The sequence below is a fragment of the Cladophialophora psammophila genome (genome assembly GCF_000585535.1).
Source record: "Cladophialophora psammophila CBS 110553 chromosome Unknown aczJe-supercont1.3, whole genome shotgun sequence".
Taxonomy (NCBI): Eukaryota; Fungi; Ascomycota; class Eurotiomycetes; order Chaetothyriales; family Herpotrichiellaceae; genus Cladophialophora; species Cladophialophora psammophila.
Window position 1 is genome coordinate 1,397,313 of NW_006912924.1, and position 25,811 is coordinate 1,423,123.

General features: G+C 52.6%; 8 protein-coding genes across 8 annotated transcripts; 2 read left to right on the top strand and 6 right to left on the bottom strand.

Annotated features, from left to right (window-relative positions):
- Positions 1-778: 778 nt before the first annotated feature.
- On the top strand, positions 779-1,150 carry A1O5_02691 (uncharacterized protein; the record flags this gene model as incomplete). Its single annotated transcript, XM_007743305.1, has 1 exon — positions 779-1,150. A coding segment is annotated over one exon (372 nt), but the record flags the coding sequence as incomplete, so codon positions are not given.
- Positions 1,151-2,518: 1,368 nt separating this feature from the next.
- Positions 2,519-3,871, bottom strand: A1O5_02692 (uncharacterized protein; the record flags this gene model as incomplete). Its single annotated transcript, XM_007743306.1, has 1 exon — positions 2,519-3,871. One exon carries the CDS (start codon positions 3,869-3,871, stop codon positions 2,519-2,521), a length of 1,353 nt encoding a protein of 450 aa, XP_007741496.1.
- A 1,434-nt stretch (positions 3,872-5,305) lies between these two features.
- On the bottom strand, positions 5,306-6,637 carry A1O5_02693 (uncharacterized protein; the record flags this gene model as incomplete). The annotated part of the gene is made up of 1 exon (XM_007743307.1): positions 5,306-6,637. One exon carries the CDS (start codon positions 6,635-6,637, stop codon positions 5,306-5,308), a length of 1,332 nt encoding a protein of 443 aa, XP_007741497.1.
- A 730-nt stretch (positions 6,638-7,367) lies between these two features.
- A1O5_02694 (uncharacterized protein) lies at positions 7,368-9,377 on the bottom strand (the record flags this gene model as incomplete). The annotated part of the gene is made up of 5 exons (XM_007743308.1): positions 7,368-8,326; positions 8,392-8,494; positions 8,555-8,877; positions 8,988-9,251; positions 9,341-9,377. The coding sequence occupies 5 exons, from the start codon at positions 9,375-9,377 to the stop codon at positions 7,368-7,370; spliced, it is 1,686 nt and encodes a 561-aa protein (XP_007741498.1).
- Positions 9,378-9,743: 366 nt separating this feature from the next.
- On the bottom strand, positions 9,744-13,380 carry A1O5_02695 (uncharacterized protein; the record flags this gene model as incomplete). The annotated part of the gene is made up of 2 exons (XM_007743309.1): positions 9,744-12,926; positions 12,979-13,380. 2 exons carry the CDS (start codon positions 13,378-13,380, stop codon positions 9,744-9,746), a joined length of 3,585 nt encoding a protein of 1,194 aa, XP_007741499.1.
- A 1,385-nt stretch (positions 13,381-14,765) lies between these two features.
- Positions 14,766-16,346, bottom strand: A1O5_02696 (uncharacterized protein; the record flags this gene model as incomplete). The annotated part of the gene is made up of 4 exons (XM_007743310.1): positions 14,766-15,143; positions 15,194-15,597; positions 15,648-16,104; positions 16,176-16,346. 4 exons carry the CDS (start codon positions 16,344-16,346, stop codon positions 14,766-14,768), a joined length of 1,410 nt encoding a protein of 469 aa, XP_007741500.1.
- A 3,631-nt stretch (positions 16,347-19,977) lies between these two features.
- A1O5_02697 (uncharacterized protein) lies at positions 19,978-20,790 on the top strand (the record flags this gene model as incomplete). The annotated part of the gene is made up of 1 exon (XM_007743311.1): positions 19,978-20,790. The coding sequence occupies one exon, from the start codon at positions 19,978-19,980 to the stop codon at positions 20,788-20,790; it is 813 nt and encodes a 270-aa protein (XP_007741501.1).
- A 2,587-nt stretch (positions 20,791-23,377) lies between these two features.
- On the bottom strand, positions 23,378-23,988 carry A1O5_02698 (uncharacterized protein; the record flags this gene model as incomplete). Its single annotated transcript, XM_007743312.1, has 2 exons — positions 23,378-23,784; positions 23,856-23,988. 2 exons carry the CDS (start codon positions 23,986-23,988, stop codon positions 23,378-23,380), a joined length of 540 nt encoding a protein of 179 aa, XP_007741502.1.
- Positions 23,989-25,811: the final 1,823 nt, after the last annotated feature.

The following is a 25,811-nucleotide window of genomic DNA, read 5'->3' on the forward strand; positions in this document are numbered from 1 at the left end:
TGTCGAAAGAATCATTCTTGCAATCGTCTGAGTTGTCTACCATATCGTCACTATTATACCACTCTGAGAGCCCGACCGAGGACTATCCTTTACGGAATTTCGACGAGGTCGATTCTGCCAGGGACAATTCCAGCCATGGGAGCTTCCTGGATCCAGGCGAGCCCGAATATGACCGGGAGGAAGCAGGCATCCTTGTTGCACCTCCCGGGCTGTCGGACCCGCCAAAGAGTGGTAATCGGGTCTCATGGAAACGCCACAGCCGGTCCAAGTCCACTTTACACGCTGTTTTGAAATGGATCAAAGGACCCAAGACTCCTAGAGTCCATCGCATCCAGTCTTCCGAATGGCTCCAGAACGCTTGCGACCAGCTGCTTGACAGGGGGTCTCGCCCGCTAAAAGACTTAGATTGTTCGCTTTACTTACTCTCTATATTATTTGGAGTGGAATGTTCCTTTGGCCCTTCCCAAAGTCGGTAGTATCTAGCACTGATGCTGTCGACGGCCAGCCAATCAGACTAGACTGTACATCTCGGTTATGGTTTGTGTCCCTGGGTGTCGTAAACGGACTGCAGATCACTAACCAGGATTATATGTAGGCCCAATAGCACCGCCTGTGGGTTGGACGGTCAGGAATGTCGTCCTTTCGAGAACAACCATTTTGCGTTCGTTTGCGCGGCTGCTTGTAAAGACGTCAAATTACTCGAGCCTCATTATATTGGATCTCAGCAAGTCAATTACCGCAGTCTTGTTGTCGGAGGACAACCACGAGATCTTGGAGACCATACTTCCAAGACTACGCTGATGTAGTCTCGATGGCAGTCAGACGGTTCCTCCCGGCCGCATTCGTGGGCCACGTCATTTGTCAATGCTGTGTCCGCCGAACCCTATCCGGTCTCAAGGCTCTGGTTGAGAGGACTCTTCTCTGGCTTGGGGGCTGCTGGGTCAGAGCGCTGAACAATGTCACTTTCGACCGTATACCGATATCGCGACTGACTCGGCACGACCTGGAGCAACAGCCAGGCGCCATCCTCGCCCTGTCGTTGATCACGGCTATTCTCCTCATCATTGCGGCCGGGCAAGCGTGGTGCTTCAGGACCGAGGGCAGGATGCCTCGGTACTTGCTCTTCTACGCCGTCGCGGGCGCGTCGTTGGGGCGGACACCATCACGTTCTCTTTCGGAGGAGACCCAGCTATCTCGTCGCCGTCATTATCGTCGTTACCACCGTTCGGCGGCATCAGCGTGCTCGTCAACGACGTGCTGCGCTTCTAGGCCTTGGCGCCCGACGACGAGATGACGTTCCACTGGACGAGGAGTGTCGCCGGCGAGCCCGAGTTTTTCCGGTTCGCGTACGTGAAGAGACGTCAGTTGGGGCCCGGCCATTGGTATGGCGATTTCACGGTGCCAGCGCGATGGGAGAGCTGCAACGGCTCGTGGGTTCCGGGTGTGAGTTAGACAGTGTTGATGGATGGATAGATAGAGCGTCAACGACCCAGCACCGAGTCTCGTTATTGGTGTTTTGGTGTTGGGGGTGTTTGGACAGAATGGCTTGATACATTCTTGTACCTGGCCTTGTACTTGTACTGAGTAGTACGAACCCGTACTCGTATGGTATCCCACCGGTGCCATTGTATGTTTACATATTCTAGATCAAGATGACAGGATCTAGATCCGGATCCGGACTCGGAGCAGCAGCATGGAGTGGGTATACAAGGAGTCATGGCAATACTCGTACTCTATGCTCCTTATCCGTCGTGTACCCTACACGGATATATTACTCTACCCATCCATTTTCCGAGACGAACTCGACTTTTGCCTTCGCTCGAGTGGAGATCGACTTGTCTGTGTCTTCGGCGCACGACTACTCCTACTTCATACTCTATAAACCCACCTATTCATACGTCCTCGTACGATCTCGAATCGTTGTTACTGGGGAGACCGCTCGTTTGGGTGGGGGTTGGGGGATGGGCACTAGCCTGAGGCAGGCAGGCTCTCCATGTCGCAGTTCTCAAACTTGTACGAACCCTGCACGCTACGTTAGACTGGGAGGTCTGGTAAGGCTCGCCCGAGGGGATTTTGGAGACGATGGCGCTTTCTAGGATCCAGACTGGGAGAATGCACAGACATGACCACAGCACATGGTCGGGGGATAATAAATCAGATAATATCGAAATGAATATCATAATTTCAATGACCCTGTGCCTCCTTTCAAAATCATATCCAATTCTTGTCCTGATCATCATTTCTAATAATGCTTTACCTTTGAGTCCTGCCAGTGAATGGTATCGAATCATGTCACATTTCCACAAAAACACAATATTTTTGTTATCTTTAGCGGCGTCTCTTTCTTCCCCAAATGCTGACCGTAGACGAAGTGTCGTACAGGCCATAAGACATCGTGCCAGCCCTATATGGTCATATCACGTGGACCGCCTCGAACAACGAATTTCAGAAAACCAGCAAGTGGGACAAGTTCGAGGACGATGAAGCCACGGGAGCTCTGTCCAACCATTTGGGCTCTTTAGGCAACATGGCCCAACTCGGGGAGCACTTGCTTCTCCATCGTAGAATGCTGGATCAACGACGGTGAGAAATTCCGCGAGTGCGTGCCATCGTCAGGCTCATAGATGCTGATGCTGTCACGGCTCGCTTCGTCGCTCGACTCAGGGTCGCTATCATCCCGAAAGGGTCTTTGAGTCGTCTTTGAGCCGAGGCGGTCTTCCACATCATAGTCTTCCACCACGAGGATTGGGTTCTTTTCGGCTAGGTCGGCAGCAGTGCTTTCGATGGCCTTTGGGGCTTCAGGCACGCTGTACAAATAGGTGGCCAAGAACACCAATATCGAACCAAACAGGAAATATATCGTCGGCACAAAGTTGAAGATGAAGATGGAGGCCACAGTCGAGAGGATGATCGAGAGGGAGGTCGCAAATCCCTTGAGGATGTTGTCGGCGTACTTGATGACCATTGCCACAATGAGGCCTCCTGCTGCCTGGATGCAGACGGTTGCGAAGACGACGGAATTATAGCCCTGGAAAAAGCCATTCTCCCGGATGGCTTGGCCGTCCCAGACGAAAGCCCCGGTGAGCGCAATAGCCAGACAGCCAATGCTCAGTTGGATGTTGCGCACCCAGATGGACGAGCTTTGCCCGTTCTTCAGGACCTTCTCGAAATAGACACCTGCGAATCCGGAACAAATGCAGGCAATCGCAACAGCCACAATCCCAACCGGGTAATTGCCTTGCTGAGGGTTGGCCGTGGCGGTGGACGAAGGTATCTGAACACAGGCCACGCCGGCTGTGAGGATCACCAGAGACAGCCACTTTTGGGCCGACAGGCTCTGGCCCAGCATCAACACGGCAAACAGAGCCGTTGTCAGGATCTTGCATTGATAGGTGACTTGGAAAGTGGCGGCATCCAAATTGGTGGCCGCAACAAATTGGAGATTGTTCTGGAGAGTGTATAAGACGGCAGGCACGAGGAGCTTCAAGAAGCCACTTTTGACGCTGAAGATGTCGGTCCATAGCTGCTTCAGGCCATAGCTGGTTTGACTTAGATGCGGGACGTCGTTGGAGAGGGTCGGAAGGTGGGAGGATCGGTAATGGTGCCGCTGGTCGCTGGCGTGGACACAGAAGCATATTATGCATTTAAGAACTTCGGAAAGCACGACCGCAGTTGAGCTCAGGTATCTCGGACCAGGCAGGATTCGGGAGTATCGCATGACAAGGACAAGGGAGGAGTTTTGGACGACGAGGGTGAGGAGGGAGACGTATTTGGTAGGGATGCCATGGATGGTCGAGACCCCGTCTGCGGTGAGGCTGTCAGTACTTGTTCTGCGGGTAACGGGGCGCATTGACGTACCGCCGGTGGTCATTTTTTTTTTTTTTTTTTTTTTTTTTCCTTTGCCGAGAGATATATGGCGTTTCCCAAGATGAGGACCCAAAATACGAAATAGAAGAACTGTTAAGGCGAGGGCTGGAAACGAACGAGTGACGTTGTTGTGTGAATTGAACGAGTGACTACCGTAAGGGTGGTGGTTCTTTAAAGAGTGACAATGAACATGTGTGAAGGAGGCTCAACAGCACGACATGTAAGGGATGATGCATTTCATTATGGTGATCATAGTGTCAGAGTGGATGAGTAGGGCGACCCTCGGGAGCACAGACAGGTCTGTGCCTTGAGAGAAGTGTTGGGAGGTTATTAGGTAGGGTTAACAAGACATTTTTGAGAGAATGAAGTGGTGTGGTTGTGGCTGTGGTTGTGGTGTGGTGATTATTATTATTATGGACGTGTACAAGTACAAGTACCTCGTGATGTGGTGAGAGTGAGCGTCAGCAGAAGGAGGGACCACGAGCCAAGGGATCCAAAGGGATGGTGGAGACGAGTGACGAGCCCATGGTTTGGTTGGCGGGACACCAGAGGCGTCCAAGGCGTCATTGAGGAACTGAGAAATTGGAAGGGGTGGCCAGGGTCGAGGAGGGCCGAAGGAAGCCGATTGCTGCTCGCTACGCCTGGCAGGCCTTTGCTGGCTTCGATGCGAGATGCGAGGGTGGCACGCGGGCACGGACGGGCCCAGTTCGTGTTTGATTTCAGCTGTTGAGCGTGACATTCTTTCCCAAGTACTGGGTCCTAGCAGTAGAGTACTTGTACCAAGTAAGGACCCGGTAGGCACCGACAAGAGGGAACCTTGAAGCCTTAACGCGCCGTGTCATGAGCCACCCAGGCTGCCCAGGCACCTTTGGGCGCCTACCCAGTACAAGTACAAGCCCGGGTTGGTGTCTCTCGCATCGGGGCGCCTATCTACTATACCAGTACCTACTGTAGAAGTACCTCGTACAGGACGTGGTAGTTGGAGCCACTGGAGCCACTGCGCCCACCGCGCCCACCGCGCCCACCGCGCCCACCGCGCCCACCGCGACCCACCTGGGAGCAATCTGGATCAAGCTAGCCCCATTCCGTGCAAGGGCGTCTTTAATTGGAAGCCGCCACTGCGAGGTCCTCTGTTGCCCACTGCGCCCTCTCCCTCATATCAGGCATTCCACCTCGCCCCAGCTCCCTTTTCCCTCCCCCATGATGCAAGGGTTATGTAACTTATTACTCGGTACACCGACGCTCTATCGGTTTTGCTGCGATTGGCGTATCTCTACCCAGTAGCTATGTACTGTATGTATCGATAGTTACCAAGAAATTCCCCGAAGCTTGCGTGTCCAGCGGATTTCTGCGAAGCTCTAACCCCTGGCGCTCGTGTCAGATTCATCTCCCACGTGTTTGTGTTGCTGTTTCGGGTCTTCGTACTACGACAAGGTATTCAACTCGCGTAGCTGAAATGAAATGAGGCCAGGTGGTACGGTTGGTCGACCGGCTTGCCCGTGAAAAATGCCAGCAGCCATTCCTTCAGCGACAACTGCACGTTGTACGAACAATGCTTCATCACCCATGCAAAACTCGCTGCCCGCCATATCCGCCGGCTATGCGCTTCGCTGTGGTCGTTGACTTGAATCTGCCACATGGCGTTGTTGCAGCTCTGCCCCACAAGCCTCAGATCTTCGATGGATCGGTGCAGGTTGTCCATGTACGTCTGTAATGACCGGAAATCGCTGGCCAAGTCCACGGTGATCATGCCGAGCGTCAGAAGGCAAGTGAGCTGGAAAATGAGCTCGAGCCGTCGTGGTTGAGTGAGCTCGGCACCGGGCGGAGGCTGCCTGGACACCAGTCCAAGCAAGGTCGATCCCGCCTGGAGGTCGAAGGAGTGTATGCGTCGTGCTCCAGCCTCTGTTGCACCGTCTCGCGAGCTAGGCGCCGTCAGAGCGCTTATGGTCGACAGCGACTGCCACAACTCCCACAGCTTCCGCAGGAAGCCATTCATGCTGCGCACCAGCCTCTTGAGATCTGAATTATCCCAGATGTAGCTTTCCGGGCTCGTCCCGTAGATGCACTCAAAGAAACACATGACGCGTGACAACAGCACAGAATGGACGGCGAGAGGACCACCCGTCGTCTTCAAAATCTTTCTCACCGCTTGATAATGCATCCCCGCCGCTTCCTGCGACCCAGATCGTCGATCAAAGGTCCCCAAGCTGATGATGGACGCCAGGAGGTCGTCCTTGCGCTGGGGGCTCGAGCTCGCACTCAACAAACGGACCATTTTCAGGGCCTCCCCCTTGTGCCGCATCACGGCCAGCTCGAGCGACCTTTTCTCCGTGTCGGTGGCATATTTGTTTAGCGATATCCGATAGAGAGCCGATCGCGCCATGATGACCTGAAAGCATGCTGGGGTGGTCAGAGCGATGGAGAAGTTGCTGGCAACCGGATGGGGACGAAGCCGTGGACTGAATCCATACGTGGCTTTGGGGTAATAGAGCAGGTAGAAGCTGATGAGGTGCTCCTGGAAGCGGTCCAGATTCACCGGCAAAGCAGCGAAGGGGTCCAGGCGGTCTGAGAAGGGCTGAACGCTGTGGCGCACAATCGCCAGCAGCTTCTCCTCGCGAGTCATGTCCTTGAAGTCTTTGGGTTCAGGCTTTTTCTCCGTCGTGCTTGGGCCATCTTGAGGCTCATGTGACCCAAGGATCGGAGGCTTCGGTTCAATGGGCACCAGCTCCCTCTTGACCCGGACCAAAGCTTTGCTAGTGGAAGACTCCATTGAGGCCCAGCACCATATTGACTGAAAGAGAGATGTCGATTCTTGCTTGTCCGATGCAACAATGAGCAGAGAAGGGAGGCGGATCCAAAACCCGAAGTCGCGGTAAAGGGCCTGTAAGTTGTTGGCCCAAATGGTGCAAGTTTCACAAACCTGGTTCGTCTAACAACCGAAATGAGCGGTGGGTGAGATAGAGACAGGCACAGGCGGCATTTTACCGACCTCGTATCCCGTGCGACCTGCATTGTTGTTTCGAGGGCCGACTGACCACGCCGAGGACATGTTTCTTGTTCGCATGTACTAGGTAGACAAGTCACCCAACTGTGAAACGTCTTTCTACTCAATGCTGCATTGCTCGCAGCGACGTCATAGCACAGGGAGGGAAGCCCTAGGCCCGGTTCCGCACAGCTAAAGATAGCACAGAGGGTACGAAAGTATATTCGGAGGGTGTACCGCCTTTCCAGACTGTCATTTACTACAAGTACAGCCGCAGGAACTTGGAAACCAGACCACAGCCTTCTGGAACCCGGCAAATAAAATCCCAAGGGCGAGGCTAAGCGACGAATTCTGGACACTGGGCTCCGTAGTGTACTCTGCGAATATCTAATGTTCTATCTGTCTAGAGACACTCCAATTCCCTATCTCTCATGTAGCAGTGAAAACAAGAGGTGGATGGTTCGGTCAGGCACCTCCACGCGGAACAGGATGCATGCTATACATACAGCTCCATCCGTCATAGCCTTGCCCTCTCCGGCTCGTCCCTCACCCTCAACCCCCGATCCTTGCCTTCTTTATCCTTGACCTTCAGGATGCGGCGGAGAAGCTTGCCCGTCGGACTCTTGGGCACCTGGTGCGTGAACTCGATCTCGACGATCCACTTGTACCGTACCTTCCTCTCCTTGACGAACTTCAACAGCCGCCTCGCGACCTCGGCGCTCTCTTGGACGCCGTCCTTCACAACGACGTACGCCTTGGGTCGCTCGCCGGAATACTCGTCGGGGGTACCTAGCACCGCGCAGTCCTCGACCTCGGGGTGGCCGAGAAGCAGATCCTCTAGCTCCGCCGGCGGCACCTGTAAGCCCTTGACTTTGATCATCTCCTTGATCCGGTCTTCAATGTGAATCAATCCCTCGGCGTCAAAATGCCCCACGTCCCCCGTGTGGAAGAACCCATCTTTGTCAAATGTCTCCGCTGAAGCCGCCGGATTGTCCAGGTACCCCATTGCGATCTGAGGTCCTCTGGCAAGAATCTCCCCCGTCTCGCCCACACCAAGTTCTTTGCCGGTCGTCAGATCAATCACCTTTGCTTCGGTGTTCGCGACCAACAGGCCTCCCGTAGTCGCGTACTTGTAATCATAATGCGAAGGCGGATGCGCTGAAATACAACATGTCGACTCCGTAGCTCCGTAGCCCTGACGAAAGCCCGTCCAAGGGAACTTTTTCTGCAGCAAGGCTATTATCTCAGGCGAGATGGGTGCGGAGCCGGATGACCAACGATTGACGTGGCGGAGATCAAAGTCGTCAACAATCTTGTCGCGGACAAGGCGGATGATGATTGGCGGGACCAGAATGAGTTCTTGAATTTGAAACTCGCAGATTGCGCGGAGCATGGATTCCATGGTGAAGGAAGGGAGCATCACACTGTCACCATTCATGAAGATCGGGTAGGTGCAGAATCTCACTAGGCCAGTGACTGAAATCATCCAGAGCTATGGTTAGTCTCACCTATTCTTCCCTGTAATGTGGGACAAGACGTACTGTGGAACAGCGGCATGACAGCAAGGATCTTGTACCGCCCAGGAGCTTGGATTTGTCTGAGTTGGTGGCACTGAGCAATGATATTGTGGTGTGAGAGCATAACCTGCACCTCTCTGTCAGCCCGTTCTCCCAAGCATGTAATTCTGATACGGCGGGTACTCACAGCCTTTGGCAATCCCGTCGTTCCGCTGCTGAAATTCAAATACCCACAGATATCCTTGTTCGTCTTGCCCCGCGGTATCTGGTAGGGCGGATCGGGAGTGTACTTCTCACCGCGCTTCATGAGATCTTGAATACTAATGCAACCGTCCGCCTTGCCTTCCAGCAGGAAGACGTGGTGGCGGGGGATGCCGACATTTCGAGCTGCCGCCAATGCCACGTCCAGGGATGTTGGCAGAGTTATTAGGAACCTGGACTTGGCGATCTTCAGGGCATAAGTCATCTCCTCAACATTGTAGGCAGGAGATGCGCCATTGACTCTTCCTCCTGCATCGTCGAGATCAGCCCATCTGAAATTGGAAATCTCTTCGCCCTGGTCGCTCTTGATCTCAAAGAAGATCAAAAAACTCTTTCGAGGGGAGGTCACTGGAACGTACCTGCTCGGATAGTAGCCCACATAGCAACCGGGTACCAAATGGTGTTGGTACTGAACAAGGAAATGGTCTCGCCGGGCTGAAAGCCATATTCTTTGACCAGAGCCGTGCTCAGCTGAGTGGCTGTGGTCTTGACGGCAGCCCAATCCAAGCGTTCTTTGGTGACTGCATTGACGTACCCAGCCAGCGGCTCTCGGGGCGTCTTGTACAGTGGGGAGAATTCTTTCGTCTCAAAAACCCATTGCCACGTCGTGATGTCTTCGGGGACTGTTTCCCACACACTATATTTTAGCAAATCGAAACCCCGGGTACCGGAACAGTGTCCAGTGGAGAGAGTCGCATGATATATGACTTACCTTCTACCCGCGGATGGAAAGACTTAAACAGCACCATGGTTCAAACAGCACCAACTTGCAATGCCCACTCCGTACACCAAGTCACAAGATCATGGGAAAGTAAATCTCAGAGACGAAGAGACAAGAGATGTGCGACGACCGGCTATCTCGGCCATGTTTGCCGCATTATGGTCAGAGAATGTGTGGGGAGCAGCGTAGACAAAGTCCTTGGGTGAAGTTGATGCGGAGTACAGATGCGCAAATACTTCCCAAGACCTCGGCAAAGCAGGGGTCCAGCCGGCGGCGCATTGGGGACCATGGCAAGAAATACTGAGTATAGTTCGATATTTTTGGTCGGCAACTGCATGATGTAAAGGGCTTGTTGGCAGCTAGAAGACTGTATTTGGTGCCTTGATTTGCTGTTTCAAGCTCCAACGGCTGTTGACACGTCCGCATTCTCAAGACTCCCAGCCATACCGAAACCGGAGTCGATCCTTCTTCCCTCGGTAGATCCGCCTATTCCCAGCTCCTTGGCCTTCTTCGCAAACAAACGGAAATCAACTTTAGGTCCATCACGCCAGTTGCCTTCGTCGTCTCGTTCTCTGGCAGGTGGCATGTGTTCGCCACTGACAATGCACAATACTGTCATACCCCGTCTGTACTTCAGCCCGCTCAGCAATTTGGGCGTGATGAGGAAATACTGGCTGCCGCCGTCATCTGCAGCGATATCGACCATTCTGCCATGCACCATGCGTTCGTTTCGTGGATCCATGCCCTGATTGATCTCGTCGACAACTCGGAAAGGCGCTCGACTCAGACTTTGCAGGGCCATCAGGTAGAAGATGGTACTGACGGCTCTTTCACCACCAGACTGACGGTGGCTGTCAAGTAGAGTCAGTGGCTCTTGCTCACGGAATTTGACGCTGATGTGGATGGCCCAATTGGCAAAGTCTAGTCCGTTTTCCATTCCACCATTCTCTTCGGTGCAGTCGGCGGGATTCTCAGATGATGCCTTGTGGACAGCTACCTGCCCAGCACATCCAATTCGCGCGAAAGAATCTGAGAAGGCGTTGTTGATCTTGGCAACAATTTCCTCTAGTCGAGGTTCCCATTTGCCCCGGATAGCTCCAATTGCGTGTCTGAACTCCTCCCGACGCTGATCGGCTTCTTGAATTTTGCTCCGCAGTCTTTGGATTGTTTTGGCTCGCTCCTCGAATTCGGCGATGATACCAGCACTACCTCCCTCTGTCAGCTCCAACTTGGCCTTCTCGGCGTCGATCTCGGCGTCCAGGTTCTCTTCGGTTTTGACAGTTCCGACTATATGAGCAACGAGGTCGGCGAGACTGCCATCACCTTCCTCTGCAGCCTTTTCACTTTCTGCCTTCAATCCCAGAACAATTCCGCGAAGAGTCGTAGCTCGATCGCGCTCCTGGGTGAAAAGCTCACGTGCGGTGGTAAGCTCGGTCTCCTTTTGACTTATGCCTCGGAGGATGTCATCATTTTGCTCTTTCAACACCTCAAAGTCCGATTTTGCCTCGATGTGGAAGACCTCTGCTTCGAGCAGGAGGGCCGTTTTCGACTTGACCTCTCTTGTGGCATCTACAAAGTCGAGGACCGCTTCCGTTTTGTCGATGAGAGCGGCATCATACCGGTCATTGATCTGATTTAACCGGGCCCTGACTCCAGCCAGCGCTTCATTCAAACTGTGGATCTTATCTTCGTGGCTCTGAATCTTGGGGTCCAATCCATTCCATTCTAAGAGGGCTTGTTGTTTTGCTGCCTTTTCTTTCTGCTTGGCATCAATCTTGTTTTGAACGACTGTTCGTTCCTCCTCGACTTGCGCAATCTCTCTTGCAATTTGATCAGATTCAGCCTTGATTTCTGCGTGCTCGCCTTTCACTTCGCTTATCTGTCGTTGCAAAGCAGCCTTTCTTCCCATATCGACAGCCTGTGCTGTCCAGATCCTGGCTTGACGCAGGTCACGGACTCCGGCAGACGTCCCAGCCGCACCATATTCTGCGCGTCGTATAAACTGGTAAGTCTTTCGCCCTGCCGCGTAGCTCTGTATGGGTGTCTTTGCCATGGCGTCGTGCTGTTGCTGACTAAGCTCTCTGGAGCTGATCGCGCACCTGTGAAGGCCTCTTTCATGGCAGAGTTGAGCGAGGACGGTTGGCGGACCTTGCAAATGGTCCAAAGCCCAGCTGCTCAAACCCAACCGCTCCATTTCTTCTCCCGTCAATGGTGGACCGAGTTGGTCCAAGCTGTCAGTGGTGCACTCACGAAGACAATAATCGTGAAGCCCGAGTACCTGGGATAAGTGGCGTTGGAGCAGAATGAAATCGGCTCTGTTCTGGGCCGTGATAAATTTGAAGTCACTGGCTGACAGGAAAGACTCGACCATATCAGCCATGCGTGGGTCTTTGAGCGAACATTCCACGATCGGAGGTCCATACACATGGGCGGTGAATTCATTGCGGTGTTCTTGAATCCACCTCCAAGCCTTGAAGGTGTCCCGCGATAAGTTCTCCAGTTTACTTTCCTGCTGACCGGCTTGTGTCTCAAGTCCTGCAACCTGATCCTTCAGGATTTTGTATTGTTTGACTACTCTGTCGGCTTTGTCTCCCAATTCCGTCCTACGTGACTCCAGGTCACTTTTTTTATCATCCAGTGTTCTCATGCGGGTCCTGAGCTCTTGAATTTCGGCATTCATGGCTTGAGAATCGAATACTTCTGGAACTTCTGCTTTCTTTCGCTTCAGGTCTTGCAGCTTCGTCTGTTCTCGCTGTAACTTTGCTCTATTTTCAGGGACGCTCTTCTTCTCTGCTTGGATTTCGTTGTTCAAGTCGTTTATGACACCTTGTCTGTCTTCAATGGCCTTTGCTTTGCGCTCGCATTCTCTGACACTTGCCGTCAACTCCTTCTCACATGCCGCTTTGAACGCCTGCGCCTCGACTTGGTAGTCTTGCTTAACGTCTAGATCCTGAAGGACAGGAGCCGCCTCGTTTCTAAGCCTGTCGATTTCTTCTGCTAGGTCCGTCATCTTTTGTTTCACAGTCGCGATATTCTCCTTGGCTTTGTAATAATGAACGAGCGGTCGAAATTTCTCCAAGGCTGCGAGTCTCTTTTTGACTGTAGCCCTCTCCCTCATCCGCTCCACCTCTGCGTGTTGCATTGCTTGTCTGCCCTCCAGATTTGCGAGTTGCTCTCGGACATCCCTGTCATCCGTCATGATGTCGTTCTGGGAACTGCGGAGCTTCTTCAGATCCTCATGCCATTTGACCATTTCTGGTCCCGCCACGGCTCGCTGGGTGCTGGCGAGAAGCTCAATGGGGCTCATCTGAGCAAACTCTACGACCTTGTCCTGGGGAAGAAACTGGCAAAGATTATCGATTTGAATGTTGAATGAGTTCGCAAACTGCTTGACCGCAGCACCTGAAGATTGGCTCTCATTCATGAAGAACTTGGATTTGTTGCCCTCTCTTTGTATCACTCTTTTGATAATAGGGTTCACGCGAAACCTGGTCGATCGCTGCAGTTCAATCTCGATGATGGCCTCACGGCAGCCGTGCTTGATGAATTCCGCGGGTTCTTTGGCACGGCCAAGATACTAGCATGCATAAGTGGAAGTGATCAAACATAGGATTCAGTGACCAACTCACACTAGGTGCCCACCCGAGCCCAAGACATATCGCGCAAACAAGCGTACTTTTCCCAGTGCCATTCGGCCCGATGACCATGTTCAAATTCGGTCCAGGAAAGAATTCGGCGGAGGTGTAGGTGACAAAATTTGTAAGCTTGACACGGACAATGGCACCAGGCTGGTGACACGTCCCACGGGAGATGCTGCCGTCGGTGCCATCGTCCACCACCTGCGACTTACGCAGAGACAGGACAGAAGGGATTGCAGCTGCAGGCGACTCGTCCTCGTCATTCTCGACAGGGCTGGCATGTCTTCGGATGCGTTTGCTATCGTTGAGTGTGGTTGAGGAAGGCGTATTCGGGCGCACGTCGTCAGAGTCGGAGTCGGGCGGTCTCGAGCGTCGGGCAGAGCGAGAAGCCATGACAGAGAATATGCAGTCGGGCTCAGATGTTGAGATATTCGCGCGAAGGCCACAGGGCTTGTGGAGGCAGCCGCCGAGTGGCAGTCCCTTGACAGACGCGGTTGATTGCGGGCGTGACGCGACTTTGGTCCCACTCTATCATGTGACGCGTTGATACGCGGCAGTGGGAGTATCACTAAAGTACCGACGAGAGTATCGCTGGAATTGGATTGGTAGCCCTGCCAAGCTCTGCCAAGGAGCTAATGCGAGCATCGAACGCTAACGCTTGTGCATCCTTTGCCCTCCCGTACCGAGTACAGAGCAAGGAGAGATACAGATAATGGGGAACACTCTTTCAGCTCTAGAACTCGGTTGAGCCTTGTCTCATGGTGAACCAATCAACAATCCGGGCGGTCATACCGAGATCTAGAGTGCAGAGTCTGTATGATGTACGCCCGAAGTGACAAAATCAAACTTTGATCACGGAGGGCTCGTGTTGTGAACAAAAGTCCAAGAGAGGAAGACAGGCACTTTCGCTCACAACTCTCTGCCTGCTGAGATCGCGCGTACAAGTACCCGGTACACGACGTCAGCGACAATTCTCCAATCATGTTTGAGCACTGCCTGTCCAGGTAGAAAAGCGTCAAGGGTCTCACTCTGGATAGGCCCTTTCTTCGCGTTCCAAACAGTCAGATGCTAACTACCCTTTTCCAGGCTTTCAGTTTAGCTGATCCCGGACAGGATCTTGACATCTTGTAGCGGCACGGACGTACAATTCTGCGCGAAAAACTGATTGCTCTCTGTTAGGATTAGGTTTCGGGGCCGAGGATAGCTACGTGATCGCACGCGTCCTGACTGTCAAAATGGTTGTGTGAGGAGATCATGTTTCATCCTATGCAGTCGTAAACCGCGCATGACCGGCAGGAGAAGGGATGCGAGTTTATTGGAGCTGGAAAAGCAAGGTAACGAAAGCAGACAATGGGAATCGGAGAGATATGTAGACACTAATAAATCTCTAGATGCTTCCAGAACGTCGCGATTCGGAGGGCCATCGCATACAGTACCTTGTAGAGAACATTTTCAGTTTGACAAGATAAGGGCCAAACTCCGACCCTTATCCACCGAAATATTTTGCCAGTCCAGATCCTCAAGCACGATTCAAGTGGTTTTGTCGCACAGAACTCCTGGGAATCTGGCTGATATGCCATTAGTGAATACAAATAAAGGCATTTCCACCTTTTCCATATATCCGGCCCAGCCCTACCCCATCGCCACATTATAACTAAACGCACCGTTGGGAAGTGGCCCGCGACATTCCCGCAAACCTGTACCTTCACAAATGTTAAATTTTGCTTGCCATTTGCTCCCCCATTTGCCATGCCAATCGACCGCGACTGTCGGCACGACTAGTAGAAGTTACCGCGGGGCACCTGATGATTCAAGTTAGAAGCAGGGACGAGAACGCTGAAAAGGTCTTCTCTTACCGCCAGGAAGATGGCAGTCGTGATCGCGCCGACGACAAAGGCAGTGATGAGAGCCTGGACAAAGATGGTATCTTGGATCTGACGCAATGCAGGCTCCTGAATCCAAACTTCGCGGTCGAAGATCTTGCGGATGATGTTGCGCTTCTCATACTTGGCCACCCAAGGCTCATCTTCGTAGCTATTGGACGAGCCCAAGCTGTCGAATGAACTTTTCTTCAGCCCATGGTCACAAGAAGCTTCGTCTTCATCGTCAAAAAGTTCCCAGGGTCGAAGATGTCGGTGATGCATGCCATGCAGAACCTGTTACGTTAGATGGGCGTCTCGAAAGCGAGGGGCTTGTTATAACGTACGACGCACATGCCCTTCCAGGCGGCGAAAAGAGTTGCGATGCCGATAAAGAGGCCAAGGAAGGCCAAAGCCCTCCAACCACGATTGACTGAACTGAGAGTGATGACGATTGCGTAGATAATCCCGCCGACGATTCCAGCTACGCCCAAGAACCGGGCAAAGGCTTGCCTCGGCTTGTTGCCGTTGCAAATGGTCCAGCGGATGAAGTTGGGATGAGCCTGATGACGGAGAGTCCATTCGACCGTGGCAATGACATCGCGGAATGCTGAAGGATGAGTAGTCACAGATAGTGCCTTCAGCAAGACGGCTTTCTCCTTGGCCGACAAATTGAGCAATCTCGCTCCACCGTCAGCTATGTAGATCGCGATGATGCGTGAGATCTCCTCACGGAAAGGTTGGATAGTGACTGACTTCTGATCAGCGTAAAGAAGCAAAAACGGAAACTTCACCACGTACAAGGCCGAAGGTTCCCTGCTTCCTCGAATGCCGCCTCGGCTCTTTTGCCGTGATCAGTGGTTCCCACTCTAAGGGTTGTTGCATCCTCACTGTAGCCGACGGTTGATGGAGCCATGCTATCGTGATCAGTGGCCGTGGCCGAGGGAGTCCTGGGAGGGGTGTTGAACGGATTTGGAGCGGCATCTGGCACAGCGAGTTTGGCGTGAGGGTCGAAATCGGTACCCTTCAACATTGCTGCAGCAACGCTTGCCATTTTCTTTGGGAGCTTCTCCTTTTCAGCATTCGTCTTCTCCGCCAATGCTTGATCCGCAGTCCACTCGAGGGAAAGCTTTTTCTCGCTGTCCGGGAGCTCATCGAAGCGCTTGCAATAGTCGTGATACCACAGATAGAATTGGAGATTCTCGGCGTCATATTCGATGTAACGGAGGAAGTCCATGAATTCACGTGTAGTCACAGGCTACACCCACAAATAGATCAGCTGAGGAAGTCTGCTGTCAAGGGTCGATCGATTCCAGATATGTAACTTACAGGACATGTTCCGCCACTGATGATTCTGTCGAAGGAGAGGGCGTCGGGAATCCCATAAGGGCAGCTGGAGTTGGAATTGATGGACTCGACTCGACCGCCTTTCTCGGACTCGACCGAATCGCGCGAGGAGGTAACATAGGCAGGGCGGCGATAGGATAGTGAGAGAACCATATTGGCTGATATGGGTGATGTCTCTGACAGGCGACGACCTACAAGTCTTCAAGGATGGAAACCCAGGCGTGATCTGGGAAAGGTGGCACAGAGTATACCGCGGACGGGTCAATGCACACGTGGGAGAAGACGAGGTTATCGTTGCCCAGGTATGCTTGAATCTTTGGCCGAGGGCTCAAAGCCTTCAGAAGGGAAAAGAAGATATCTTCTGGGCAGTGGGTTGGGAGAGCAGAAGGGGGGAGGGGGGGAGTGTGCAGATCCAGAATAGTTGATTTGAATCGAGAGAGAAGCGGGTGAGCGAGAGAAAAGACCCAAATCGAAGTCAAGGTCGTGCTCTGCAAAGACAAAGGAAGTCTCTGGTTGTGTCGTTCCTGCCAGTGTACAGACAGATAGGCAGGCGCAAGGCCGGTTTATGTTCTACTTGTCATACCTGCCCTGCTAAAGGAAAACGTACATAGATGCATTGAGAGTCTCAAGGGGCGGGCCAGCTCCGAACAAGATTCTAGCGAATGAGCACGAGGGAGACACGACACCACGGCAGGCAAAGACATGCCGTGAAGCTTCGTGTTCGATAGGTCTTTGTTGATACTCCGGGGGGGGCTCATGGCCAGGATGTTTCGAAATGGCCGCATGGCGAAATGGCAACAGCGACAGTAGCAAAGGAGGGAGGTTGTTGCTGTGGAGTGGCGGGAAAGGCGCAAGGGGGTTTCCCTAGTTAACGGTAGTGGTTCGTAAAGTCCAGATCGGGGAAGACGAGGGGCATCTGAGTCCATGTGTGGCCATAACGTGGCCATTAGGTGGCTACAGGTGGCTATTAGGTGTCTTGTGTAACCATCAGGAAAAGAGATCGGCTCGATTGCATCGGCATCGTGCATCCACTCGCTAAGCTAGCTCTCACTAATGCAAGCTCCCTGCAGTCGAAAGACCAATCACGCGCCATACGTGCTGGTACCGGGTACATCCAACCATGCATCCAAACCACGCAGCCCCGAGAGCTACGGTAAGTAAGTAAGTACAAGTAGGTACTTACCTACCAGCACTCTCCATGTTCGCCCCACGGGGCCATGGCCTCGTGTCTTTCTCTCTCCACTCTCTGATCGTCCCCCGGTGTGCTTCTCAGAGTGATTGACCACAGGAACATGGGAGGCTACGGGGACGTAGCATACCAATGAACCAAGAACACGGCTCGAGGTGGATGGTGGTTGAGACAACGGAAGAGCGAGAGAGCGGAGCGCGAGAGAGCTTGGGCCACCTTTCCCCACCGTTCCTGGTTCGCCGAGTCGGCCTCCAGTCCACATATCAACACGGCCGGCATCGCCTTCCTCTCGAATCACGAGCCACATGTTGCTGTTCCCTTGCGTGAACAACGCTAGGCAGGAAGAGCTCCGAGCAAAATTCCATCAAGTAGTCAATGGGGCGAATGGCGGAAGTTTGCCCTTTCCACAGTCGACTCAACTTCGAGCCAAAGCAGACTCCCCCATGGATACACACCTGGCGGTTGGGAGCACACCACATGTAGCAATGCATAGCCATTTTCAGTCATGATGGATTTCTCACAAAAGTGGGAACCGAGATAGGCGAGGGGGACAAAACTCGCCATTTCTTCCGACCCATGCCTACTCAGTAGTAGCTGCGTTGCTGCGTTGCCGACCATTTCGATCATCTTGGTTCCCCACACCTCGAGCTTGGCCAGAATTCTCCTGTGCAACCTGTCAAAAGTGACTGGCGTCTTGAAACCCCCTTTTTGGGCATAGCTGATATGGAAAGGTGTCACTGTGTTACTGTCATTGCACAAGCAGCGCCGCCTCACATCCGACCAAAACTTCGGCTGGCTGTACTTCGCACTATCGCTCAAAACCAGGACCCCTTGGCATCTCGATGGCCAGTCTTTCGCCTCAAAGTCAACCCTTCCTGGACAGATGCATTTCTTTTCCCGCGCAAGAACCTGGAAATGCCCTGGTCGACTCAAGATTGTGCCTGGACCTGAGCCTCGCTAGCCTTTGCAGCTGCCTATTTGGATAAGCCTACTTGTACAGGTACCCAGTACTGTACCTCGTCCCGAGTAGTCTGTCAAAGAATCCACCCAAGCTAGTAATAGCACCGATCCCATGTGGCTGGAGTCACTTTGAGATGGTCCCAAGTCCCCGCTTGCCCAGTTCCAGGTACGAGAAGTCTTTTTGGTTCGCTGAATCTTTTCGTAAAAATCACTCCAGCCGTCTCTCCTGTCCAAGCATCAAAGCTACAACCGCCTTGGATAATTTAACGAGGCACTGTTCCGAGAAACTTTGGGCGTGGCCCGTTGTTTTTCATGCTCTTGCTTTTCCATGTGTTTGCTAGTGTACAGAGTTGTGTACTGGGTACTTGGGAGGGCAAGAGCGAATCTCGTCGAATTGCCACTGCGGCCGGGGCAATCAAATTCCCGCCAGAGCTTTCCCGTTTCCGGTGCTGGACTCCACTCGGCCACCAGACCTCCAGACAGAAACCTGTCCAAGCCTGCCTCAGATCGGATTGCACATCTTCCCATGCAGGGGATTACAAGTGGGTACAAGGTACCACAGGCACCTGTGGTTCCGTGCAAGTGGCGAACATGGTTGCTGGCTCACTTGGTGGTGTGGATATCCGCTGAGCTTTTCCTCGCACTGATTTCTTTTGACTTCTTTGGCCAGGGGCCCATTTGGGGCTGAGATCTCTGCCGCAACGCGCCCACTATTGCCCTATCATGATTATCCACCCTGTGGAGTGCACAGATCTAGCCCCAAAGCTGTGGTTGCACGGCTGAACCACGATCCCGAAAGTGCAGGCCTTTGGCTCTCGAAATCATTACCCATTACCTCGTAGGTGGCGATATGTTAACCCGAGCTTGTCCGAGTTGCCCGGTGGAGGAAGTCGGCGGGTGTGGGTGAGCAGTGAGCACAGGAGTCACTGGTTGGTAGAAGCTTTCTTCCACGCCTGTTATATTTGATTCACTCCACGTGCCTGTTCTAGTTTCTCGCAGCGGTTGGTTCATCCCTCACAGTCAGGCCGTGTTTTAGGAATCTAACTTCCTTTTAACGTTTTGAAACGTTCTGACATGCAAGGGATACAGGTTCTAGAAAGGGTCTGTAACGCCTCGGCAGGCCTCAGGGCGAAATTGAAAAGAGCAGAAGCGACATCCTGCGCTCATCCTCACCAAAATTACTAGCGCCTCTGAGGCAAGCCTCGCAATGTTGAAGTGCGGAACCCTCAAACCCGATTCTGAGGGGCCTTCATGGGAAAGGAGGTCCCAGCTCTACCTTTGGAATTTTGGAAATCGCAACACCTTTGATTGACGCCCTGGGTTTACAAAGGACAGGACAGAGCCATTGTGTTGTGCATTCAAGGTTTGTAAGTTGAGTTATTTCAGTTGTCTGCTATATTTGGAGTTTCTTTGTCTGCGATTATTATCGCGTAGTCTTTTTTCTCGAGCTGTGACAACAAAGATAACCATGACTATTCTGATCGTGGCCTTACGGATATCAAGGAGAACTCCCCTTTTATTCCCGGAACATGGACACAAGCCGAACAACAAACTCTGTCTCTTGCCCTGCTCCAGCAGCAACACCATCCGCCTCTCTTCATCCACGTGAGGTTGTCATTTCTACCCTGTACCACGATGTTTTCGTTCTGGTACAGAGATGCTTCGACGTGTCCTGAAAATCAGAATTACTATCGTTGCTCGTCGGTCTCATACTCGGGCTGTTGCACCCACGATCCTTGCAGCTCAGGTGTCTGCGAAGACACTCCTGATTCCCACTCCGACTTGTGTGGAGCGGGAATTACTGTTACTGTGACCCAAACAATCCTTCAGGGGGCTGCTACCAGTACTATCAACACCGCGACGAGCTCCTCTGGCATGACGACAGGTGAGCCGGATGTGAACCCTCCCAATCAAAGCAGTTTGATTCCTAGCTCTGGTGGTACTTCCTCGATGCCTCCTAGTTTACAAGCGTCCTCCATTCCTTCTCGTTTCATCCCAAGCAATACTACCGGGGCAACTGTGGGACCAGGCACTACCAAGACCATACATCTTGTCCCTGCAACTCCCGGCTCAACTGCCAACATCACCGCCAGCGCATCGTCCAGCAAGTGTCCAAAACCAACTGCGTCCACGACAGCAAATTCTACGCCTCCACCTCCAGCCACGATTGCTGGAAGCGTCATCGGCTCTATGGCAGGCTTGGCCCTAATCGTTAGTCTTCTCGTCTGGTGTTGCCGAAGGAAGCGAAAAATAACCTTCAAGCGCAAAGTGCAAAAGACTGATCAAGAAGAGCAGTCGAATGAGCTGCGGTCTGTCAAAGAAGAGAGAGACCAAGCTCTTTGGTGTCTTGAGCAAAACAAGACGCTTCCGAGCCCACGTCCCGTCGACTTCGGCCTTCCTCAGGTACCCAAGAACTCGGGTCCTGTTATGCCACAGCAATGGATATGACCTGTCGTTCCTTTGACCTGTTCAAAGGCCCCAGCAAAAAGTTTGTACAAATTCTAAATCAATGAGTATTGTGTGTACAGCTAAGTGTTTACCTCTACCTTGTCTGCTATATTCCGCGTTGAGAAATATTCCTGGTCCGAATGGTACGTGTGAGAACCATGATGCTGAAAGCGGCCGAGCGGGAGCCTCGAGAAGGACGCCGTGGAGAATGCAACATGTTTTTGGAAGGGCGTCTTCCCCGGAGTCATGCCGCCTGAGGGGGGAAGGCGTTTGTCCTCTCCACCGAAGTGGTCATTGCTCCAGACGGCGGTCCTAGCTCACAAATTGGGCATTGAGTGCTTGCCACAGGCTGCAACCTACTCCTTTTATGTTTCCATCCTGCGAAAACCCCGGGACTGGAATCACACCTAGAACCACGGTACGATCAAGGTAGTGACTTGGGAGGGGAGACCCTACTCGGACTGCTCTGAGAAGATCTCGCTAGGCTCTCATCGGTGGGCCGCTTGAGGGTGGTTGGCCTATTTTATTATCGCGGTCTGAGGAGGTGAGATTTGAGATGTATGATATACTTCAAATCAGAATGCCATTTTTTCGCCACATATTTGCTTGCTCTAGAATACTCTCACATTCCGTCGTCAGCCTCATCGAGTAGCGGGCATGGGCAAGCCAAGGCAAGCATGGGGCAATGCCAGAAGAAGCACCGATGCCAGGAAACCTGCTATAGGTGCTCAATGCGGGTAGAAAACACGTCGAATACACAGGCATAAATCTGTTCTCTACGTTGCCCAGAAACCCATTTGATTACCTGTGAGGCTCCTGTGCCAAAGGGACTTACGGTCCCGTATTGCTCCTCAGACCTCGTCGTCCATCGTCGGTTTGAAGCTCAAACAGGACCGAAGTCGACCTCAGAGTCTCAGACTGTCAGCATACAAACGCTTTGAGTGATCCAACTCACTCTGGCAAAAAGCCGGCGGGTCCGAACACTATTGAACAAGACCGGACGCCGAATCCCTAAGGTCTACGTGCCAACTGAACACCGGATTAGACCTCGTTCTTTGCATGATAACGATCCCGAGATATTGAAAGAAAAAGACGGCCACCAAGGATCACCCCTTAGCGAAAACTCTGCTCATCCAATCCACCATGTCCCCATCCTCGATAGCCCGCTGTTGGGGGAGCGCTTGAAGCTGGACTGCTGGCCCGAGTCGTTGATGCTGGTAAGGCTCAACTCACTGCCGGTACACGCACTTTTCACATGTCCTGGGCACCGGGCCGCTGATGAACGCAGCGAGGCACGCCCTCTGCAGCGCGGTTCACACTCACTTTGCGCCTCCTGCTCCCCAAGCTAACTGTCATAGTGACTCTCTTCTACATGATCACCGAGAGCACAGTATCATCCTGCCTCCAACAATCTTCAAAGCAAGATCTTCCAGCAACCGGCCGGGTCGTGAGGTCTTGGTGAACCCGCGGTCTGGATGCTTGGGTAGAACAGTAACGGCACCCGCACTGCCAACGCCGTGCCAACTGCCCGTCTGCTCGAGGAGCCCATCTCCTCGGGCAATCCAGCCAGGATACCTGGAGGCGACGTTTTCACAGAGAGCAATCTTCTGTCCGGGGCGGCACCTTACTATGTACCTGTATAGGTGGCTGTTGCGGTGGGAAGATTTCGGGCACAATGCCTCCTCCTCCTCCTCCTCCTCCTCGGCATTAATGCGTTGCGATACCGGTCGATCGTCATTCTAAATTCAGCGTGCCCGCCCTACTCGCCCTACCCACCTAAATGTACTCGGAATACTGGCCTATATACCTACCTACCTGGCTCGCACAGCAAGCCTACGTAACAAACGAGTCACATGAGTTTGCACCAGTTTGCACGACTGAGAGGGGAGAAGCGGGAGGGGGCGTCGAATGACAAGTATCAGCCCGAGAAGTATTCATGGGTACTGGCGCAAAAGGTCAGGGCAGAATGGGGGTGGACGGGGGCCGGTGTTGGGAAATAACACCATCGCAAAGCAATCGCTAGGGCTGAAAAGCGAGAGAATTCGAGCTCAGAAAACGCAATACTTATCATCTCCACACTGTGATGACCTGGGCCGAAAAGACGGATATCATTGATTTGGGGACATGTAGCATGAGATTGATTTCCTGATCCCATCCGTCCCCTGTGCACTCGCTTAGTCTGTGAGGCATCCAAAGCACGAAGCACGAGCAAGATTTCCAGTTTTCTCAATCGCACGTTCCCTTTCTCACCCCAGGCCTCAGCCTGATACATTTTCCTTCCCATTTTCTGTTACCAGGTGCCCTCCCTATCCGCCAACTGTTCTCTCTCTCTCTCCCCCCTCCCTTAGTGTGTGCGTGAGTGTGAGACGGGAGCATTTTTCGATAGCATGAACCCTGTCGGTAATACAAAGATCACGGTATCCCTTGTTTTGTGATTCCCAAAAAGACAGTTTAAGACAAGCGAGAAGAAAGCACCATGGTCTAGAAAAGACAAGGGAGCAAGACCCTCCTTCGGACCGGCATCCCCTCGCCCTTCAATTTATCAGATGAAGGTCACCGACCTAGAGAATGTGTCAAATAAAGAGCTTCACTCATCCGGGGGCTCTGAAAAGAGCCCAATCCTCACACGATGGAATTGTGGCAGTTTGGGTATCACCACTGCCATCAGGGCCATGAAGTTGATGGTAAAGTATGTGAAGTCGTAGTGTGTATAGTGCGTACTCAACAGAAACAGGACGATGGGTACGGTGAGAAGGAATTTTTTGGCGGGGGTGTATTGGTCACCGTTGTCGATCTGCTCCCACATGTTGAGGTTGTCGTATGCTCCAGCGTTGAATTCGAACGGCACACCTCGAACCCAGTGGAACATCAGGTACGACCCGGCCATGTAGGTTATGTTTGTGAGAGTCCACGATATCTCTTGGGTAACGCCGGGGATTATGTCAAAGAGAATCTTGAGGCCGACTATCAGGACAGGGTGTATCGTCCAGGCTCCTGCAAATCATTTTGGATTAGTCCTTCGTGGTCTCCCTGTGTCAGGCTGTGGTTATCTCGCCTTGGCGCACCTTTTGCGTTAACCCACTGGGAGTTGAGGTTGGGGAGGGCTGACTGGTCGCTGATCTGTTCTTCTGACTCTGGAGGTTCTTGATATATGATACTGCTAGATCTCCTCCTCCGCCCACCCTTTGTCGTGCTCATAGCTGGATCGTACGACGACACGGGAGGGGCCAGTCTTGCATTGGCTTCGAAGGAGATGGAGCGGTGGAGGGCGGTTTGAGAGGTCATCGAAAATTGCAGGCGTGGTTGCAAACGAGAGAAAGGTATAACTGGGGGGGATTTTAATGGGGAACTATGAGAGAGATATCGTGAGGTGTCAACTGAAGAAGGCCAGCATGTGGTCAGCAACGCGAGGTTATTCTTCCGAGCGAGGGGAGTGGCGTCAGGTTCGTCCGTACCTGAAGTGATCCTCGGGGGATTGCAGCGGGATCAATCGCGTTCGGAGCGTGAAGTTCGCCAACAGCCCGGAGTGCGTTACGGTGAAGTGAAATATATGACACGAGATTTTCAATTCAAGTTGAGAGACTCCAGACGGCGTGAGTGCAGAGTGTATCAGATCCGGAGACACAGAGGCAGAAGGAGCACTCAGTGGGTAGTGAGACGCGCACACTGTTAGGAATCGATGAGGTCCCAGATCGGATTTTAATGGGGAGGAAGCAAGCGTAGCTCTGGCGGCTCGGCGGATGGGGAATTGGTGATGGGAGTAGGGCGGTGGGAAGGGGATCTTGAGAGATCGGCTTTAGTTTGGAGAGATAGCACCAGATGGTACCAGATGGCACAAAGGATGGTGCATAAACCGGTCGATGGGCCCAGCAAGCTCAGTGGCAAGCGACTCCCCAAAGTAAAATAGTCACAGCGCAGGCTACTACTTAGGCTGAGCGCACACGACCCTTTCCGAGATGCCCCCAAGATGCCCCCAAGATCTCCCCTCGCCCCCCAAATCTAGAATATGGGCGGTATGCTAGTCCCGCACCTTCTGCGTCGTCTTGGTCGTCGCACCTCTTGGCAGGCCTGGATAATGCAGCTTGCCCACTCACCACCATCATTTACTTTAATTGAACGCACCACATGTCTTCGATTGGGACATCTGCCCTCCTCCAATTACTGTGGGACTGAGTCTTTATATCCTTTGCTTTCATCTACCGCTTTGTCAACTTAGAGCATCTCTTCTGCCACCTTTTCATAGCCGCGGTGGAACTGAGCTTTCCAGGTCTAATTGTGCCTCTTTGCCTGAATGTTGACTATGTAACAGATTTCCCGACTCGACGCATTGGCGGCTGCGCCTCATCCTTTAGTGAGCTTTTCCAATAGCCATCGCATTACAAGAGCGTTACAAATCCACGCCCAAGTTACCTCATCGATGTATGAATATCTCTTTCGCTGTGGAAGTCAAAGCAACAGAAGGTGAAAAAAAGCACTAAAGAGTTCCTTGATGGAGCCATGACGATGCCAGAAAGACAAAGACGAGTTCGGATACTACAACGCCACTTCCCATTGTGGAGGCGGTGCAGGGTTGCACGCCATGGTCTTGACGTGGGTGACGTTTGGGCAAAAGATACAACAGTTCCTCTTGGCTCCATTCGAATCACAGCGTTGGCCTGGGAGCGGAAACAATATCATCATGAGAATTTGCCCGCTGCTGGTTACATATCAGTCTCTACCACCCAACTTAGAATGTATCGAGAGAAACCAACCGACTTCAGCTACCAAATCCGGAATATCTTGTCGAATTAAAGGAGCTTTCACATAACCTCCAGATCATCAATTGGCGTTCCATGAATTCAGCAATCTGAATTCGGTCTTTTCACCTCTGAAAACAAGGGCTTCAAGAGCTCTCGTCTTGGGCATTTTTTCAGTCATAAGTTGCAATCTTCTTCTTCTTCTTCTTCTTCTTCTTCTTCTTCTTCTTCTTCTTCTTCTTCTTCTTCTTCTTCTTCTTCTTCTTCTTCTTCTTCTTCTTCTTC